We start from the raw sequence: 20,481 nt of genomic DNA, 5'->3' as shown, positions 1-20,481 counted from the left end.
TGAGATGTGCAGAGGTCTGTGGGGGACACACCTATATCTAGGATTCAGGTGAAGAAATGGGACCAAAGGTGGATAGCAATAGGGCAGTATCAATGACAACTTGTTAAAATTATGGTATCCAAGGGAGAAGAGGTTTTAAATGCAGTTAGAAGAAAGTCAAATGAAGAGAATATGACTGAAGGCTGGGAAGATCTAATGGGTCTGATATATGGGATGAGAGCCCCTTACCTGAAGAAAGAATTTAAACCAGATTCAATTAGGTGAGAGCAGACACTAAGAAGATAGAACCATGTAAAAAAAGATTAAAATCCAGCTTGAAGTGGAAGTAACTGGGGACAAATTTCCAGAATCAACTGAGCTAATTTTGAAGCTACTATTAAACTGTTACTATATTCTGCTATGTGCCAAATGCTCAGCTGGATGTCACCAACTTTCACAATGAAGCTGCCAGGTGTTGTTTCTTAAAAAAATTTCTTTTGGTGGTACTGGGGTTTGAACTCAGGGCCTCACACTTGCTAGGCAGGTGCTCTACCACTTGTGCCCTGCCCCCAGCCCAACTGTTTTCTTCATTATATGGGCAAGATTGTGTAAGCCAATAAAATGACACTACCTACAAATAAGTTTGAGCAAGTTACTTAACCAGACTAAGGCAGTTTTATTAAGTGAGGATAACCTTACCTTCCTCATCATTGTTCTGAAGACTGAAAGATTATATACATATTTTTGTATGAATGTACTCACACAGTCTAGCACTTAGTAGGAACTTATAAATATTCTGGTCTTGTCCTAGCAAGAAGAATAACAAAGTCTATGGTATGGTGATGGTGGCACAGCCTCATTTGAGTTCAGGCTTCAAGTGTACACAGATTTGAGTAATCATCTTTTCTTCTTTTGTAGGTATTAGATGTAAGTAGAGAAGGCAAAGAAGAAGTATTCTATGGACCCACACTACCTTTTGCTTCCAATGGAATAGCAGCATGCTTCCTTCCAGCCCCGTATTTCACATGTCCTAACCTTCAAACTCTTCAAGTGCCTCATCACAGGATTGGCACCATCTGAAAAGCCAATACTTTGTTAAATAATCATCATGAATAGAGGAAAAACACAAACTTGATTTTTGGATAATGGGAATGAAAATTCTCAGTTTAAGGTTTCCTTGTCTTGTTTTATAGGTCTTATATTCAGATAAATATTAGCACAAAATGAACAATTTTCTAACATATATTACTGAGAACTTTTGTCACTCTTCTCTGTCAACCTACAATATGTATGACTTTTTCTGTGGTGTAGTTTAGTGCCAACTTCACAGCACATTATTGTTCCATGGGTCTTAAGCATTCTTGTACACATTTCCTAACCAGTGCTAAGAAAATATGACACTGTTAGCAAGGCAATGTTTCACACAATGTCATCAGTGATCTTGAAATCTTCTGTACTTACTCTCTTTACTACTTAAACACTGGGTTGTAATCTTTCTTTTCAAAATTTAAAATGCAGTCCTGCTCAATAGATTCAGCATTATGACAACATAAATTTTTAAGTGTCATATTTTATTTAAGGTGATTCAAATAATAGAAGTTGAAAAACCTAGGTTTTTCCACCTTAGTTATTTCGACCTTTTGTCAGAACTTTATAGTGCTTTAGTTTTCCTATCTTTAAATAACTACTGACTTCCACATTCATTTAGAAAAAACATTATGAAAATTAGGCAAATACTCGAACTATGCTTAAGAAAAAATGTTACTCAAATTATAAGCTATTTTAGTGTTTAGAACCATGTAACTGAAATCAGATTATTTTTAAGTTTATAAATTACTAGATAGAACTTGGAAAACATGCTGTGGGACAAATGATTATGAAAAGGCTGTGGGCGAAAAAATGCCCTTCCCAACCAGAAAAAAGGGCATTTACCATCACCAAAGATACCAAAACTTGTACAAATCCTTGCCTCAAATAAGAGCTCTCTTAAACGTCTCATCTTAAATCACTTAGTGAACAATAAAAGTTAAAGCTAAAAACTTAGTTGTACTAATTGCGGTACCATAAAGTGCTCTCACATAAATCTAAGCCTAGAATTGGCAGTTCCAATAAAAGTTTTCCACTTTGTTAAAGGTTATGTCAATCTTGAGCGCTTGTGGGATTCTTTACCACTACTAATACATATTTTATTACTACCGCTTTTAATAATACATAAGAATTCTTTTTTAGGCTAGGTTTTTGGGTTTGCTTTGTCTATAACAAAAATAAATAAAGCAACTTAATCACATTGGAACACAAACTCAACAAGTATAATGTGAATTTCTTTATTTCTAATCTCACTAGGACTTAAGGTCATCTTTATGAAAAGAAAAATTTTGCTCTGACTTGTCATTTCAGCAGTTTAATCATTCAGCCTTTCCTCTCCTATAGGAAATTGTCATCTTATTTGTATAACTATTTTCAGTAATTAAAAGTGAGTGAAAAAAGATTTTTATTTTTTTGAAACAGGGTCTCAAAAACCTATGTAGCCTAGGTTAGCTTTGACCTCACAATCCTCCAGCCTCTGCCTGTTGGGAAAAAAAATAAATAAATGAAAGCAACCTTTTTATCTTAAATATAGAATTCACTAACATTATACATTGCTACAAGGCATCTAAAGTGTTATTAAAAAATATGGAGTGAATACTAACGGTGAGGAAAAATTTAAAAAAGAACAGGAATTTAGTTTAAAAAAAAACTGATAGCATTTGAACTGTTCTGAATAGCAAAAATTGATATTGATATCTGATATTAAGACGATGACAACATCTTTAAAAGGTTATAAGTCATCTAGACTAAAATCCAAGTCTCATACTAAGGTAAATGGACTCAGCATTTCAGAAATCTGAAATGCTTGTTCAGAAACAAGGACCTAAACAAGAATTCCAAGTTTACTAAATTTTCTACTTGGCACATGATTTTTTTTTTCATCCAGCAGTTTTACCTTTTATTTACTTATTTATTTTTTGCCCTTACTTCTAATTTTGTTGTAGAGAGTATAAGCAATAGGAAGGAACAAGGGTTTTTGCTGGTTGAGATAAGGATAGCTATACAGGGAGTTGACTCACCAGTTTTACCTTATAAAAATCATTAAAATCTACTTGTATTCCAAGACTGCACACATACTGAATGAAAGGGAAGTGGCTTAAAGTAAGCTTACATGAAAAATGGGAAAGTAGCCCAAGATACCCTTATTTCTGTACAGATTTTACTATTTGTTTAAGTCAGCATAAATTATCAAACCCCTCTTTGGAGATTTTATTTTCATTTTTCTTTTATTATTCATATGTGCATACAAGGCTTGGTTCATTTCTCCCCCCTGCCCCCACCCCCTCCCTTATGACCCACTCCGCCTCCTCCCCCTCCCCTCCCCCAATACCCAGCAGAAACTATTTTGCCCTTATTTCTAATTTTGTTGTAGAGAGAGTATAAGCAATAATAGGAAGGAACAAGGGTTTTTGCTGGTTGAGATAAGGATAGCTATACAGGGCATTGACTCACATTGATTTCCTGTGCGTGGGTGTTTCCTTCTAGGTTAATTCTTTTTGATCTAACCTTTTCTCTAGTTCCTGTTCCCCTTTTCCTATTGGCCTCAGTTGCTTTTAAGGTATCTGCTTTAGTTTCTCTGCGTTAAGGGCAACAAATGCTAGCTAATTTTTTAGGTGTCTTACCTATCCTCACCCCTCCCTTGTGTGCTCTTGCTTTTATCATGTGCTCATAGTCCAATCTCCTTGTTGTGTTTGCCCTTGATTTAATGTCCACATATGAGGGAGAACATACGATTTTTGGTCTTTTGGGCCAGGCTAACCTCACTCAGAATGATGTTCTCCAATTCCATCCATTTACCAGCGAATGATAACATTTCATTCTTCATGGCGGCATAGAATTCCATTGTGTATAGATACCTCATTTTCTTAATCCATTCGTCAGTGGTGGGGCATCTTGGCTGTTTCCATAACTTGGCTATTGTGAATAGTGCCGCAATAAACATGGATGTGCAGGTGCCTTTGGAGTAACCTGTGTCATATTCTTTTGGGTATATCCCCAAGAGTGGTATTGCTGGATCAAATGGTAGATCGATGTCTAGCTTTTTAAGTAGCCTTCTTTGGAGATTTTAATAATGTATTATTCACTGCTATTATAGAATTGAACTCAGAAGAGGAGAGGCAGGATGATTTTGAGTTTGAGGCATGCCTGTGCAAAGTTAGCAAGATGAGAACCTATTTCAAAAGCAAAACAAACAAAAACCCCAAAAGTTCTGAGGGTATAGTGGTAGAGTACTTGTCTCTTGTCTAGTAAAGCCTGAAGCCCTGGATTCAAGTACAATATTCTCCCCTTAAAAAGAAATAAAAACCAAACTCAGATCACTTATAATTAGATCCCTTTCCTCAGTTATCAATAGTAAGAGAAAACTTCTATAAAACTATGTTTTTATTTACAAGTCATCTCCCATTGAAACTATTCATATATATATATGGCTTGAGTAGACAACTCTTGGTGGGGTTTCTAATTGTATCTTTGGAACATGAGTGCTATGATGATATGTAGGATTTAGGGAGGGCAGATTTCCTAAAGGTTTTCTCCACATGCAGAATATATAAACATATATATATATATATATATATATATATTCATATATATATATATAAACATATATATATATATTCTCTATATATATGTTTCTATTTCAGTGAAGTATCCTGTAGTAACTTCCATTTTTACTCTTCAAAATAAGGTCAAATTTTATTTTAATTTCTATGGAAGACCCAACCATTGAAACATCACTTAAAGATTTTATTTTAAAAAAGAAAACAAAAAGCACTATATATATTTTAGTGAAGTATTTTTGCTGTGGGAAGAAAGCAAGCAAAGGCATAAGTCTAAAATAATATGTACCCAAAATGCAATAAAATTCCTTACATCTTTAAAAGCAATAGGAATATGACAGACATTGTTACTCCAGGTAACATGCTCATCATTATTTTGGTTTTTGAACAGTGAACCTGTTATAAAAAGGAAGTTGAATAATCACTGGAACAAGGTAGTCAAATATTTACATTTAAATTTACATATCTATAATTTTTATCATGTGTAAATAACTTCAATTGCATATAAAAATGTCTACAACATACAATAAATTGGTGCAATAAAAATTCTAGTGAGTAGAAATTGGTCAATTACAATCATTGAGTACTAATTTTGGTACTCTTACCATACAAATTATCACAGTGAAAATACAACTCTCACTTAATTAAATATGCAAAAGAATGCTCCTTTGCTAGCTTCCCAAACCAATTATTTTCATTAAGCCTATTACTGGGATTGGGCATGGTAGCACACACCTGCAATCTGAGCTACACAGGAGGTATAGGTGAAGGATCGGTCTAAGGTCAGCTTGGGCAAAACCGGCAACACTCTACCTGAAGAATATCTAAAGCAAAGAGAGCCAGTAGTATGGTACAAGTGGTAGAGTGCCTGCCTAGCAAGTACAAGCCCTAAGACAACTTTTGGCTTGGGTAGACAACTCTTGGTGGGACTTTTATTTGTATCTTTGGAACATGAGTGCTATGATGACGTAGGATTTAGGGAGGGCAGATTTCCTAAAGGTTTTCTCCAAATACAGAAATTTGTCAAATGTTCATATAAGAAGTAGTTTTAATCATCAAAGGCGTGGTGGTACACATGCTGTAATTCCAGCACTGATCTGAAGCAGGATGTTAAGTTCAGGATCAGTCGGGTACCCAGCAAGGTCTATGAGAATACATGGAATCAGGCCCATGTAAATGTTTAAGAATGTATTTTTAAAAACTTGTGAGGACAGGTGTGGTGATATCTGCTTGGAATCTCAGCACTTGGGAGGCTTGAGATAGGAGGTTCATGAAGTTAAGGCCAGCCTGGGATATCTAGGGATATCCCTATCTCTAAAATCAAACCCCAAACTTGTAAGAAAGCATAGAAGATGATAAAAGGTAATGAAACCCTACAAGTAGTCTAAGACACACAAATACTACTTTCTTAAATAAATGTCCAGGTAGAAAAGGCCAAGTGTATCATTCAGCAATAGGGATGCATTCTGAGAAATGTATCCTTAGGCAAACATCACTGTGCTTACAGAAACTTAAATGGTTTAATAAGCGTCACTCCATGCGGCCTTTTGGTGCAGTGAAGAGATGAGGTAAACATGATACATGCAGCTGCTGCTGAGATATCACCACATACTCTTTTACAGCAAACTTGCTTCTGATCAGTAGGAATATATTTTAAAAATAATGACAGAGTAAATTCATAAGCCAGTAACAGACATTTATTGTCATCACCAAGTGTTATGCACTGTGCATGGTTCTATGTGCTATACTTTCATGACTGGCAATGAAGTTTGTTTTCACCAGCATCACTGCAATCACATGGCATTGTGTTGTTCTATGATGTCCCAGTGGCTTCACTAGACAACAGGAACTCCTGAGTGCCACTGTAACCTTACGGGATCACCCTGGTATATACATGGGCCATTGCTGAATGGAGCATCACTGTGCAGTACATGACTATGCTTAAGAACAGGTAAAACACTAGGAGTAGGTGAAGACATAAAAGTTTTCAACTATGAAATTCTAGCACAAACAAACTCAAAACTGAATGGTTTCTGCAGACAGGATTGTCCATGTTACTATCTCCTCCATGGAAACCTAATTAAATTGAAATTTAAATAAAAACCAAATCGTAACATCTAGAAAATCCTTTCATGACTGTTACCCTTCAATTACCTTTTATACACTATTTTGGTATTTTATAGATGTCATTTGGCTGAATTCTCATATCCAAAATGCATATTTCTCTAATTAAAATGTCTTAAGTTTCTACATAAATGAAATGTATTTTATTTTCATTTTTATATAAAGGACTATATTCCAAGCTGGCTAAATGAACAAGGGCTGAGTGTAGAATGACCAAAGTATTCAGAGAAAGCAGCCAGGAGAGTGTTGTTCAGAAAAAGGTTTTGAAAAGGTTCAGTTTGATGGCAGAGTCTCCAGAGTGAAGGATTTGAATGCCAGCTTACAAACAATGAGAAGCTACTGGAGCAGCAGAAAAGTAACAAGAGGAAAATAGTACTTTAGGAACACTATTTTCAGAACTGGGTGAGGACCATGCTGTAGGAAGGCAGACCAAAGGTAAGGAGATAAAGAGATTATAGGAATAGTGCCTGAAAGAAGTTTGGACTGAAGGACTTGCAAAGGAAGTGAGAAACAAAACAAAAGCCTTAAGAGCCTGAGAAAATGAAAGTAGAAAGAATGAAGAATCTAAGCTGCCTCTGAGGTTTCAGGACTAAGTAACTTGGGAAAGGAAAATGAAAGCAGGGTCTAATTTGGAATAGAAGGTGATGGGGCAGCTTGACACGCTGTCCTAAGATTTCATAAGGACCTAACTCGGGAGGTATAGAGAGAAATGAGCACTAGAAATAGATTTGACAAAGTTATGACCTAGTATTATCAGTTCACTACTAAAAGGATGTTGAGACAGAGCAGGTGAAGGATCACATCTTACCCTGAAGTGCTCTCTCGAGACACAATGCAAGTAGGCAGCATCCTTGAAGAAGGGATGACAGGAAGATAAGGGAAAATACAAATGTCACAGAGAAGCTAAAAGCAAGAGGAATAAGAACACAGTCTCAGATTTAATTAAAAGAGAATGGCTTACACTACAAATGCAGCCTTAGAAATTACAGGGTATTTAGGGGGAAATGAATATTAAAGAATTACAAAGTAAAGTCTAGGAATGGAAAAAGGCAAGATTGTAGTGGAAGAGTTTCAAGAACAGAAACTAAGCCATAAATTTTTTTCTTCAAGGAGACAGCTTCTTTAAAAGTTTACTTAGATATAAAAAATACACATTGTTACAGACTTTTTGTTACTGATTTTTCAGCACAAATAAAATCATTCTTAGTGTATACAAACATATGCCCTAATTCATGATTCAGCAGCAGCATATCCTATCCCTTAAAAGCTTCATACTCTTGAGAAGCAAAGTTCTAAAAGATGTTTTTAACAATCTCCCTTGAGAAGAAAGAAATTACACACAAAAAAAAATCCCTTTTAATTTTATTTACTACAAATAAATATAAACATAATTTTATTTTTGGTGCTGGGGACTGAACACAGGTCCTCCACGGAGCTGTATTCCTAACCCCTCAAACAACCTGTTTAATGGCATGTCTTAAAGAGATAAAACTGTTAACTGCTGAAACTTGCAAAACAATAGATTACTAGTTTAAATAAGTCATTATCATAATGAAAAGAAATTCATTACCATGAAATCTAGTAAGCAGCTTTAAAGAAGCTTTTAGTCCATTTGTTGAAGTAATGACACTTAAGTTAGGGAGATAAAAAAATCACTTGTCTACTGTTGTGAAAATAACAGCTAGTGCCTTTGTATTTCATAGATTAAAATTAGGAGCGAATTCAAACTAGAGAATGCTGATTCCATTTTTTACATATATATACATTATATATATATTTAATCCTATGCTGGGGACCAAACTCAGGGTCTCAACACATGCTACACAAACGATCTACCATTTTTAAAGATACTTTTTGAGTTAGCAGAGAGTTGAAATGTTTTCTTAAAGGAATGGTAGAGCTATAATAAAGGCTACAATCCTAAAAAAGAAACAAATTATTTTAAAGTTGAACATGATATGTAAGAAAAGAGTGAAAAAGTGTGATCATTCATCTAGGATACATCATCAGAGAAAAAGAAACAAAATGGAGTGATATTCTTTACTTTTACCACATGGGAGTAGTACAGTAATCATGTCTGCACACCTCTAAACAGATGATAGACCAACATTTTCTCATGCACTCATCCACTGATTCCTAAGGAAAATTCTTGTTTGTTTTCCATAAAGGAACCAGGCTCAGAAAGGTTAAGTAATTTGCTCTAAATATCCAGAGCTGATTTTGAGATCCATGTGGGTTTCCAATACTTGGACTAGGGCTCTTTCTACCACATAGTGGTCACCACAAAAAGGAGTCATGGATAAGGCCCCGATGGCAAAATACACAACCTGGATGAGACAGAAGCAATAGCTGCTAAAGGAAACTAAACAGGTTCCTTGTAAACTTTAAGGTGCTAAGTTACAAGAGACTTCTCAGACTACTTTATTAGTAATCTTAAAATGTTTCCAGAATATTATTTATTCTTCTAACCTAAAGGCTCTGTATTTTTTCTACTGATATGTTTTTATTAATGACAACTCTGAAAGCAAGAACCAGTACAGAAAAGTTCCGGCTATCCTTGGAACTTAAGCATAAACACTGTTGGTATAAATTAAAACATTTTAAATAAATTACCTGTATAATTCTTTAGTTAGATTCAATCTGATTCCCAAGAGAGTTAAGTACACTCTATAAGGGTTTTACTTATTAACTTGAATCACACATAGAATAACAAAGCAAAACAAACAGTTCTATCTCCTGACACTCTTCACCCCACCCCATAAAAAACAATGAAAAATATTCCACTAAGGTAATTTGAAAAGAATCATACTAACACATAAAAAATAAACAAACACAAGTCAGTCACAAGACAGTAAAAGTCCATAGATGGACCAGTATAAACCTACTCAATAGTCATACATAGAAAACACTCCCAGTTACAAAAGTCTTCTTTAATTTAGTTAAAAACACTCTTCAAACTAGAACGCAGTTTTACAAAGCTCCAAAGATCATATTACATAGTTACTAATAAACCTTTATTTCCTTATTTAAAAGTGTTATACTTACATCTAATAAGGAAAAAAATCCTAGAAATTATTTTAATAGAACATGATACAATTAATTAAAGTAAAAGTTTGAGTGGTGCAAAGTGGCTTGAGACAGAGACAATCAATAGAATGAATCACAAAATATATTATATATTGTTATCTTCCAGTCTCTGCTTCTCATCTTGTCCCACCTGTCCGAGGTGAGATAAAAGTTTACTATATGCTTCCCTGTTTAAGAGAAAAGAAAGCAAATGTATTTATTATATTTTATATTTTTTTACTTAAGTATTTACAAATTAAGGCTGCCTAATTTTTCTGTCAATCCATCCATTACTCACCTAGCTAAGGATTTAACACAATACTTAAAAAAATAATGTTTTGTATATATTGTGAGCAAACTCAGATATTAGGATTTACTCAGGCATTTTAGTTGATTTATATATATATATAAAATAATAGGTTAAAATAACATTTAAAAGTTTATTAATAATCTGTAAAGTATCTTCACAGAATACTGCTTAAGGACAATAATGGTATGATTACAGAAGACTTGTGTTATGAACTAAGTATGAAAACAAATTTTACAACCATAAAACAGATTAGTGCAACAGTATTAGTATATATCTTGTTTTCTTTATCTTAGAAGACTGAAAATAAAATACTATTTTTCCTGTTTGATTGTCTAGTACTGTCTCTGTGCTAGGGATTTTTAAAATTAATTAACTACTTAACTTATTTTAGTTACTTCATTAGTCTGTGCTATTCAGAATCTTGAAGATCAGTCCTCTTGTGGACATTCCTGGTCACACAAAGTCGAATATTAACAGAATAGCTGTCCCAACACCACACTATGTTAGGTTCATGCAGGGTCTCTCCGATATTCTGACATTAAAACTGCTCAGAAGCCAGATGTTATCCAGGTCTTTGCATGAACTTGTTTTATGACATGACAGTAAGCATCTTTTCTTCAAAGCAATGATCTGAACTAATCCAATCTTTTCTCTCTAGAAAACTCTAAGAGGCTAGACATTCGACTCTAACCTGGAAAAACTATAAAGGGTAGTTTGTGCTTTTAAAAAACTTTACTTTCATTACACTGAAAAGATGGATCCCATTAGTTAGCTAAAGTTATAATCAGTCTAGTCAGTCTCTAAGAAAAATCTGAAGTATGACATTATACAAACATTTTCAACTTAAAATTGGAATATGTATATATTCATTACATTGTGTACGTGTATATACACAGACATACCTGTGATGTGAAATATTTGATTCATTAACAAACTTTCAGACATACAAATCTTAATGTCAGTACTGACTTCTCTAAAATTATCTCTTTAGGAACTTGAGGCTTATTCTTACAATGCTGTATTGCTCTAAATAGCCAGCACTACTTTGGGTTTGGCTATCAGCTTGTAAGAAAAAAGTCTTAGTACCTATCTTTGATCAAAACTCATTATCTAATTGGGTCACTTACCTTATTCATTAGCTACTCATGATATAGATCAATAAATCAAGCAATCCTCAAAGGATTATAATTTGCAACTATGGATTTTATAAACGACAAGACACTTGAGGCTCTAGTCTACTGCTCAATGAATATGTTTTGACAAATACCAGCAATACTGAAATACACGGCTCTTTAAGGTGGTCATTTTAAAAGGAACAATGTAGAAACCAATGTGTGAATTCTGCTAAGTTTGTTGATAAACCATGTTACTTTCTAATAATATTTTCCAAAACTGAAAGTAATCACAGTATTGGAACATTTTTCAACTCAAAGGAACACACTCCAAACTTTGGAGAATGGGAAAATAAGCCATTTTATAAATGAAATGTATATAATAGTTGCCCAAAAGAACATATTTAAATTATCAAACATACCTTTGTGCAATATTTCTGCCAAGGCCCCATTTCAGCTCTGAATCTTTCAGAGATTGAGTGAGGACAGAAATCAGATGGATGACAACCTGCTGGTTCTGTGTTGCTACTGTCTCTAAAATGCTATAAACTTGGTAACTGTAGGTCATACCATAATCCTGGATAAACTGCCTGAAAGTAAAATAGGTACTTTGAGAATCTGGGGCAATTCCTGGGGTTGCTATTTATATTGTAATTGGTATTACCTGAACACATGAAAGACCATCTCATGTAAGACTCCACAAGAAACTTAATGCATTATAAAGACTTCTGGTGACACATTTTTTATTGGTGGTTATTTGCTTTTAGACAGGATTTCACTTTATGTAGCCCAGGCTGGCCTGGAATTCATTTCTGTTTCAGCCTCCTGAGTGCTAGGATTATAGACATGCACCACCACACCTGGTTTGGTAACACTTTAAAACAGAAATAAGAAATGCCTTATTTCAGTGTAAGCCAAGACCAGAGTGAGGGGGTAAGAGAGAAGATTTGGAGTCCCAGGAGGGAGAACTAAGGTGGGGGAGGAAGCTAATTCCAGTAGCTTTTTTACTTGAAAATCAGGTTGGAAGAATGTGAAAGGCACCAAGAAGGGGGGCAAAAGTCAGATTTCCAGTTATTTTTAGCCTATCATATCTCTAAATTAATAAAACAATATACCCCCAAGGAAAGCAAGTTATTTATAATATATCTTTATGTTCTTTAAATAAACAACAGATTTTATAACCACAGAAAACTTTTACAGAAAAATGAACATTTTAACTTTAAAATTTCCACCCTCCCATCAATGAAATAAAAGCTATTTAGCTTAATAAATTCTGGATAACATCCAATCTTTTCTCTCCTCCTAGGGTTTCACAATTTTCACAAATCAACTATTATCAAGTGATCACAGTTTAAAACCACTATTAATGACAGATGAGTGCCAATTATATGATGAAACAACAACAACAACAAATCGAAACTAAGGAATCAGAGATTGAACATACAATGAAGGAACTGGACCCCAAATGATTTATCAAGGTAGAGGCACACATAATAAAAGTAAACTGGTAGAAACCTTGAGAAAGAATCCCAACAGAAAGCACAAGACTCTAAAGAGGGCAAAGCATGACTGGGGAGGAGGGGAAAGAATCTCAAATGACATTGCTATTTTTGTAAACAGGATCTATTCCTAGAGAGTTCATGCTTCAAAAATTAAACATAAGGGAGCTTTCTGAAGCCCCAGTATATAAAGCAAGTCACATGCCCTTGTACACTGGATTCTGAGCAGCATGTTTAAGTCCTGGGCACCTGTCGCCATGATTCTTGTTTTCCACGTTTTCCTCCTGAATACATTCAAGATTCTTCCTTACAAAATCTTAAGTAATTTCAAGTCAGTTTATTTATCTTTTCCCGGGCACTTTTATTTTTCAATAAAACAACACAATGTAACAAAAACTACTGCCAAAAATACAGTAATTGAAATACTACAAACAAGTAGTAACACATTATGTTTCGGATAATTAGTTATTTAAAAAACATGTTGGCTGTCAAATGGCTGGCAATAGTCTCTTTGCCAGTTGGCATGTTTTCTACTTACCTAAACACAGAAGTCAGCTGGGCAGCAGGTTCTCCTTCTGACCCCACTTGGCAGGTTTTAACCATGTATTGCAGGTTCTCTGTGGCCAGCTTCTTAACTAGGAAGAAAAATTATAGCATTACACACTGTGTCCAACCATCTGGATCCTCATTCTTAACACTCTTGGTTTAGAAAAATATGTTGTTTCCTTGAAGTATATACATGCTTTTTGTTAATTTTCAAAATGAAATAGTTATGATTTTTGTTTTGTTGTAAAAAATACCTAAAAAGTTGAAAAAGTCTATTTTTGAGTCTTAAGACTGAAATAATACGTGTGAAAGTATGTCTCTTAGAAAGGTGCCCATATTCAAAAATACTTCCCCATCCTAATCCAGCACACAAGGCAAAAGAAAGCTTTAAAATTTACAATTTGCAGATAGGGAGATTGGTTTTTAAAATTCAAAAGCATATTCTTCATATTCCCTCACAAATATAACAAACCAGATGCCACCAACAATTTATCTTCACTTAAAATTAGCCAAACATATATAAAAGTATTTGTGATGCTATCTTCTTTCCAAAAGAGCACAGAAGCTAGGCATGGTAGTCTACACCTGAAGTCTTGGCACCCGAGGGTGAAGGCAGGAAGATCACAAACTTGAAGCCAGCCTGGATTACATAGTGAGACCCAGTATCCAACAAAATAAATAAACAAATAAAGTAAAATGTAAAAAGAGCATTTATGTTCTTTAAATATTTAACCAAATCCTTTTAAATTGTGTGCCTGTACATAAATATAGCACAAAAATATTGCTATAGCTTGGATCTGAAATGTCCCCAGCCCTTGTTGTTACGGGGAGGTTGTGGAACCTCTAATATGTGGGGCCTAATGGAGGAGGTTAGGTCATTGGGTATGTCCTTGTAGAGGACAAAGGGACCAGGGTCCCTTCCTCTTCCTCTCTTTGCTTCCACTGCCATAAGCTCCACATGTCTCTACCATGATGTACATGTACATCACAAAAGACCTAAAAGCAATGGGACTAACCAATTGTGAAACACTGAAAACAGAAACATTTAAAACTGTGAGTCAAAACAAACCTCTTCTCTTTTTAAGTTGATTATCTCAGGTATTTTGTTACAGGAATGCAAAGCTGGCTAACTAGATATCAAGAGTGAGGGAGGGAGGCATGGCTCAAGAGGTAGAGTGTCTGCCTAGCAAGCATGAAGCCCCGAGTACAAACTTCAGTCCTGCCCCCAATAAAAAAACTCAAAAAAAAAAATGAATATAGAAAATACAACATGTCCTTAATGATACAAAATTCTTTTTTTCCATTTTTATTAGGAAATATTCATCGTACAGCGGGGATTCATTGTGACAATTCTGAATAGGCTTACATTGTAGGTTGGTTAGATTGCCCTCACCCATACAAAATTCTTGTTCCAATGTTTTTGGCACATTAAATGTAAGTATCCAGGGAGAATAAAAGTGTTTTCTTTCTGGATGCTGGTGACTTGTACTTGTTGTTTTAGCTACGTGGGAAGCTGATATTGGGAGGACTGCAGTTCAAGGTGGGGAAAAAGTTAGCAAAACCCCATCTCAACCAATAGCTGGGTATAGCATCCCATGCTGCATGGGAAACTGAAATAGGGAGGATTGTGGTTCCAGGCCAGCAAGATTCCATCTCAATGGAAAAAGAGAGACCTCCATCTCCAAAATAACTGGAACAAAAAAGGGCTGGAGGCATGGCTCAAGTGGTAGAGACCCTGCCTCACAAGTGTGAACCCATGAGCTCAAACCACATGAACTGGCCCCCCACCAAAGTGTTTTTTCCAAGAATAAGAAAAATTTCAGAAACAGTAATCCATTATAACAGGAATATAACATATATGATTAACATAAATTAAGTAGTAAATAATGTTTTTGTGGCATAGTGGATAAAGAACATGTAGCATATTGCTGTGCAAAGTCTAAGAGATAGACCTACAGCTGGTATGGTGGCCCATGTCTGTCATCTCAGCTATTAAGAAGGCTGAGGTATGTTCAAGGCTAGCCCAGGATAGGTATCAAGCTTGAGGCTGGCGTGGTCAAATTAGCAAGACCCAATCTCAAAATAAAAATTAAAAATGGCTGGGGATATAATTCAGTGGTACAGTGCCTGCCTAGCATGCACAAAGCCCTAGGTTCAATCCCTAGCATCACATACACACAAAAAAGTATATGTAAAAAGTACTAGAACATGAAGACATAGCTGTCACAGAGTATTAAGATTAAGCATTGCTTTTTAAAGAACAGCTTTGTTGAGATATAATTTGCATGGTAAAAATCCTTTAGCTGGACATGATGCCTCAAACCTATAATCAGTTAGGATTTAAGGTCAACCTGCTCAAAAAGTTAGTGAGACCTGATTTCAACAAATAAGACAGGAGTAATGGTATACTCCTGTGATCCCAGCTAGGTGGGAGACATAGATAGGAATACTGCAGTCCAGTGCCAGCTAAGGCAAAAAAAAAAAAAAAAAAAGTGAGACTTTATTTGAAAAATAAATGAAGCAAAAAAGGCCTGAGAGTGTTGCTTAAAGTTGCCTTGCAAGTATGAAGCCCTGAGTTCAAACAACCCCCAAAATTCCTTCACAGTGTAAAATTCAGTGAACTTTTAGAATACTCAGAGCTGTGATATCATCACCACTATCTAATTTCAGAACATTTTCATCACGCTTGAAAAAAGCCTTATACCCTTTTTATTAGCAGTCATTCACTATTTCTTCTCTCCACTAGTCCCCGATAGTCACTAATCTACTTTCTGTCTGTATGGATTTGCTTGTTCTGGGAATCTCAATGAAATGGAAGCATACAATGTACTTTTCTGTGACTGCTTTCTTTTACTTTGCATAATGTTTTAAAGTTTATCCACACTGTACCATGTATCAGTAGTTCATTCCTTTATATGGATGGGTAATACTCCAATGTATAGATTACATATTGTTTAATCATTCATTAGTTGATGGACAATTTGATTATTTCCCTTTCTTGGCTATTATCAATAAATAATGCAGCTATGAACATTTATGTATAGGAAAAAAATCTGACAACTTTGTTTCTTTAACTAAAAGACTTAAAAAAAAACTGGGTAATCTTGTTTATTTTTTAAATTAACATCTTTCTTGTCATATAGTTCATGTACAGTTCAATGGTTTTTAGTATTTTCAGAGTTGTGTAGTCATCATCACAGTCAATTTTAGAATATTTTCATTATCTCAAAAAGGAACTATACCCTGTAGCTATCACCTGACTTCCCATAAGAAACCACTGATCTACTTTCTGCCTCTAAAGGATGATATGTGAGATTTCAGAGTGGCACACAAAACTTAAGAACTGTGTATTTCTGGAATTTTCCATTTAATATTTTTAGACCATGTTGACACCTAGTAACTGAAACCATGGAAAGCACCTGTGGATAAAGTGCAACCGCTGTGTTCGCTTTGCAAGCGAAGTTTGTATCGCACAGTGCTACAGGTTTTGCTGAAGTTCAATGTATTTAAAAGTTTCAATGAGGGCAAAATTTCTAAAGAATATGGGAGCCACCACTGGATATTCTCCAGTGATAACTTTATGTTCCCATAAAATAAGTATATTTAATGTAACACAACATTTTTTTTTTCCAAATCCAGGGTTGGAATAGAGAGAACCATTTTAAATACTGAAATAAACATGGATTAAAAATATGCATTTTTTTTTTTTTGGCTAAAACAGAATGGTTTCAAAGTGTTGTATGAGCTATCCACTACCACTTTGGGCACTGTCCTCAGATTCTTTAGGGTATGCACTATACTCATTTATCTTAGCAGTTAAAAGTACTTAGGTAGAAACATTTGAAACACTCTAACTTGAGTAATTACATAATAATGATAAACACACACACACCACCATATTTACGTTAAAAATTCCCACAGGAGAGAACTATGACTACTATTCTGCATATTCCCAATAAACTTATTAAAGCATGTTCATATTTCAAAGCCATCACTGGAAGTAAGACTGATAAGACTGAAAACAAAAGGCTAGAATCAAAGAATCCTTACAAGTTTCCCCAAAGCAGCTAAGATACTGTAGCAGAAACTTGACCCCTGACCACTTGATAGTTCACAAAATTTTATTAATACTAGAACTAGATGGAACAAACATGTTTTCAGAGGGCAACAAATCCAATCAAAGAAAGTAGTCCTTAAATAAACTATTTGCCTCAAAGGAAAAAAACAAACCAAAACTAAAACAGACAGAAGCATGTGAATTTTTATCCATTTTATTACACCTAACCCCAGCTACTGTTTGGTGTTTATTCTTAGCCATGATATACACCAACGGATAGAAAAATAACCCCTACCTTTTGTAACTATCAGTTTAATTGATGGGAAAGAATAATTTCTTAACATGTAAACAGAAAATGAAGACAAAAAAAAAGTTGACAAACAATCTAACCTTGGGGTTCACTGACCAACACCAAACATTTTAAGATGCCAGGGAGGAGGAGGAGTTCAACCTCACAAACATCTCTCTTAGTTTCTTTGAAGAGCTGGAGGATGAAGGCCAACGTGGATGCTAAGCGAGGAGGGGGTGAGGACCCTTTAAATTCAAAGTAGGATTTCCTGAAAAGGAGCAAAAAAATTTCTTTTCTTCTGTTTAAAGCTTCAATAGAACAGAAGCAAATACCATGTACTTAAAGCTAGTGGCAAAACTTACCAAATTAACGAAAAGCAGCTTAAAAAAAGTATATAATTTTACCATGCTATCTTCAAACATAAGATTTTAGAAGCAATGAGTATACATCCTTTTGGTGTGCTGTAAGGCCCAAAATGTAATACAGACCTGAACTAAATTTAAAGCAACCTGATTTGGAAATGAATTTAGTCAAGCCTAATTGTTAATTTGTCTTTTCCCCTTTCTAATATAAGTCTGATCTCCATTATCAGCTCCTCAATGCTTCAACATCTTCTCTAAGGTCAAATTTGCATAAATAAATCTCTCTTTACATTTATTTATTTACAATTTTGGAGGAGGTCTTATGTTTCAAAATAAATAAAAGGGCTATGCTAGGGTTTAGTTTCCAGTTCCAGCTTTACCTCTTTCAGTAAGTAAAAGAATGAGAGAACTTACTTAGAATTTAATACCATCTCTCAGGACAAGATAACTTTAAATTTATAACAACAGAGATTGTAAAGACAGTAATTTATCTGACTTATATTTGTATCCTCACTTCTCAGAACAGGTCCTACCTAGCTAACAGCAGGTGTTCAGTGTATATTTGTTCAGTGAATGAATGAAAGTGAGAATTACTCAGTTTGTTTAAAAAGCCACAAGAATACAAAAACTTGTCACATACTATGAAATCTAACCCTCACTGAATTTTAATTCAGTGAGGAAACTCAAGACCTGGTACATGCTAGGCAAATGCACTACAACTGAGATGCATCACCAGTCCTAAATACTACCAAATCTAAACTACATACCATAAATATTTGAAAACTAATAACTTATCATAATGAGACATAGAAATCAGTAAGCATTATAAACTCGTTTGAGGGCAGGAACTATGTTTTAATAACACTTTCTATTGTATATAGTGACTTCCAATAAATATTTCATATTAGATTTATTCATTCTTTGAGTACAGGGTTTGGTCTGTTTTGTTCATTACTGAATTACTAATGAGCAGAACAAACATTTATTTGATAACTATTATGGGCCAGGCATATAAGTCTAACAACAGGCATATAAAATTAAGTTAAAATCATGGACTTGCCATTCAGTGGAAAAGTAAACACAAGACAAAAAAGACAATTATAATATAGTATGTCTCAGGTGCTTTGACAGAGATAAACACAGAATTCTTAGGAATTCAGAGGAAGAAGCTCTAACTCAAATAGGAGACTGCAGAGTAGAAAAGTATAGAATGGAGGAAGTCATAGGGGGCAAATCTGCATATCTTCCCCAAGTATTAAAGAAACAAAAAAACAAAGAAGCCAAAACTGAAAACCAGGACTTACTACAATTTTAGATCTCCACCTAGAAATTCTGCAAAAAAAGTTTTACTAGATATTAAGTAAGAAAGTCAACTAATGCAGGTAGAAACCTAAACCAGGTACTGAAAGCAGTTTTATGGATTTAATTTCACTTCAGCTTTTGCCATTTGGTTGATACTAAGATCACTTAGATAGGATGATTACTATCATCAGATACATGGAAGGCACTGAATCTATCAGTCAAGTTAAACAGGGCATATGACTTCAAAAAGGAAAGAGCCGTCATGGCACAATGAGATATTAGGTGTAGGTTTCATAAAGGAGAGGTGGGATTCAGCCCAGAGGAATGACATTTTAATGAATAAAATGGTAGGAACAAAGCTGTGATATAGAGAAGTATAAAGCATTTTGGAGGGGCAATAACTAAACCAATCTCATTAGGGTTAGTGTATGACACCACATTTAATACACCTGGAAAAGTTAAGTGACAAATTGTAGATAATTAAAGAGTAGAGTTTATTATACAGGAGAAAAGAAGCAAATGAAGGTTTGGAAGCAAAAAAATGTCAAAACAGAATAGTACTTTAGAAAAGTGGCCTGAGGCACTTTTTAAAGGCTGGACTAAAAGAAAAGACTAGATAGAGTGTGCATGGTTAGGACACTTTGGCAACAGTCTAGGTGAAATGTGGTAAGGGGAGAGAAATGTTATTAAATACATTTTTAGGTGAGTTTTAAAAATCATATTTAAACCAAAGTTCAGCATGTCATCAAGCAGAAAGATAAAAAGCAAAAAGAAAGAAGGGAAGCATGGATTTGAACAAAAAATATAAAGCTTCCAAACCCGAGTAACAGGACTCTAGTAGCATGAAAAGAAGGCCTAAAAGAAAGACAGAATTTAGGTATGAAACTCTGTAATGTCAGAGTGGATATTGCTGGGTCATTAAAAAAATGAAGAAACCTAATACTAGATAATAATAATACATACCACCATAGTATATTGAAGCTTAAAAACTAATTTCATATAAAGCTAAATATTACATGAAGATAAGGAAAAGATAAAATTCTATAACTGAATCTTCTAATGCTGTGGTTAAAGAATATAAAGTTGAATAAAAAGTCTAAGAACTTTCATTTATTCACTCAATTAATAATAAAAATTGAGTTAAGATGAATAGTAAACTAGTAAAACAAGACTTCAAAATGCTACCTTT

General features: G+C 34.5%; 2 protein-coding genes across 8 annotated transcripts in view; one reads left to right on the top strand and one right to left on the bottom strand.

Annotated features, from left to right (window-relative positions):
• The window catches only part of Klhl32 (kelch like family member 32), a 190,274-nt gene extending 182,250 nt beyond the window's left edge, over positions 1-8,024 (top strand). For 5 of the 6 annotated variants that reach the window (XM_074077904.1, XM_074077905.1, XM_020187154.2 and 2 more), the window contains one exon: positions 898-8,024. In XM_074077904.1, coding sequence (XP_073934005.1) covers positions 898-1,059 — 162 coding nt within the window. In that variant the 3' untranslated portion in view covers positions 1,060-8,024. The remainder of the gene's footprint in view (positions 1-897) is intronic. The other variant, XM_074077902.1, reaches the window with a different exon arrangement.
• A 75-nt stretch (positions 8,025-8,099) lies between these two features.
• The window catches only part of Mms22l (MMS22 like, DNA repair protein), a 117,688-nt gene continuing 105,306 nt past the window's right edge, over positions 8,100-20,481 (bottom strand). For both annotated transcript variants that reach the window (XM_074077900.1, XM_074077901.1), the window contains exons 22-25: positions 17,730-17,896; positions 13,275-13,371; positions 11,660-11,827; positions 8,100-10,003 (exon numbers count right to left, since the gene is read on the bottom strand). In XM_074077900.1, coding sequence (XP_073934001.1) covers positions 9,922-10,003; positions 11,660-11,827; positions 13,275-13,371; positions 17,730-17,896 — 514 coding nt within the window. In that variant the 3' untranslated portion in view covers positions 8,100-9,921. The remainder of the gene's footprint in view (positions 10,004-11,659; positions 11,828-13,274; positions 13,372-17,729; positions 17,897-20,481) is intronic.

The sequence above is a fragment of the Castor canadensis genome, chromosome 1 (assembly GCF_047511655.1).
Source record: "Castor canadensis chromosome 1, mCasCan1.hap1v2, whole genome shotgun sequence".
In the NCBI taxonomy this organism is placed as follows: domain Eukaryota; kingdom Metazoa; phylum Chordata; class Mammalia; order Rodentia; family Castoridae; genus Castor; species Castor canadensis.
The sequence above is the reverse complement of the archived record's forward strand: the minus strand, read 5'-3'. Positions and strand labels throughout refer to the sequence as shown.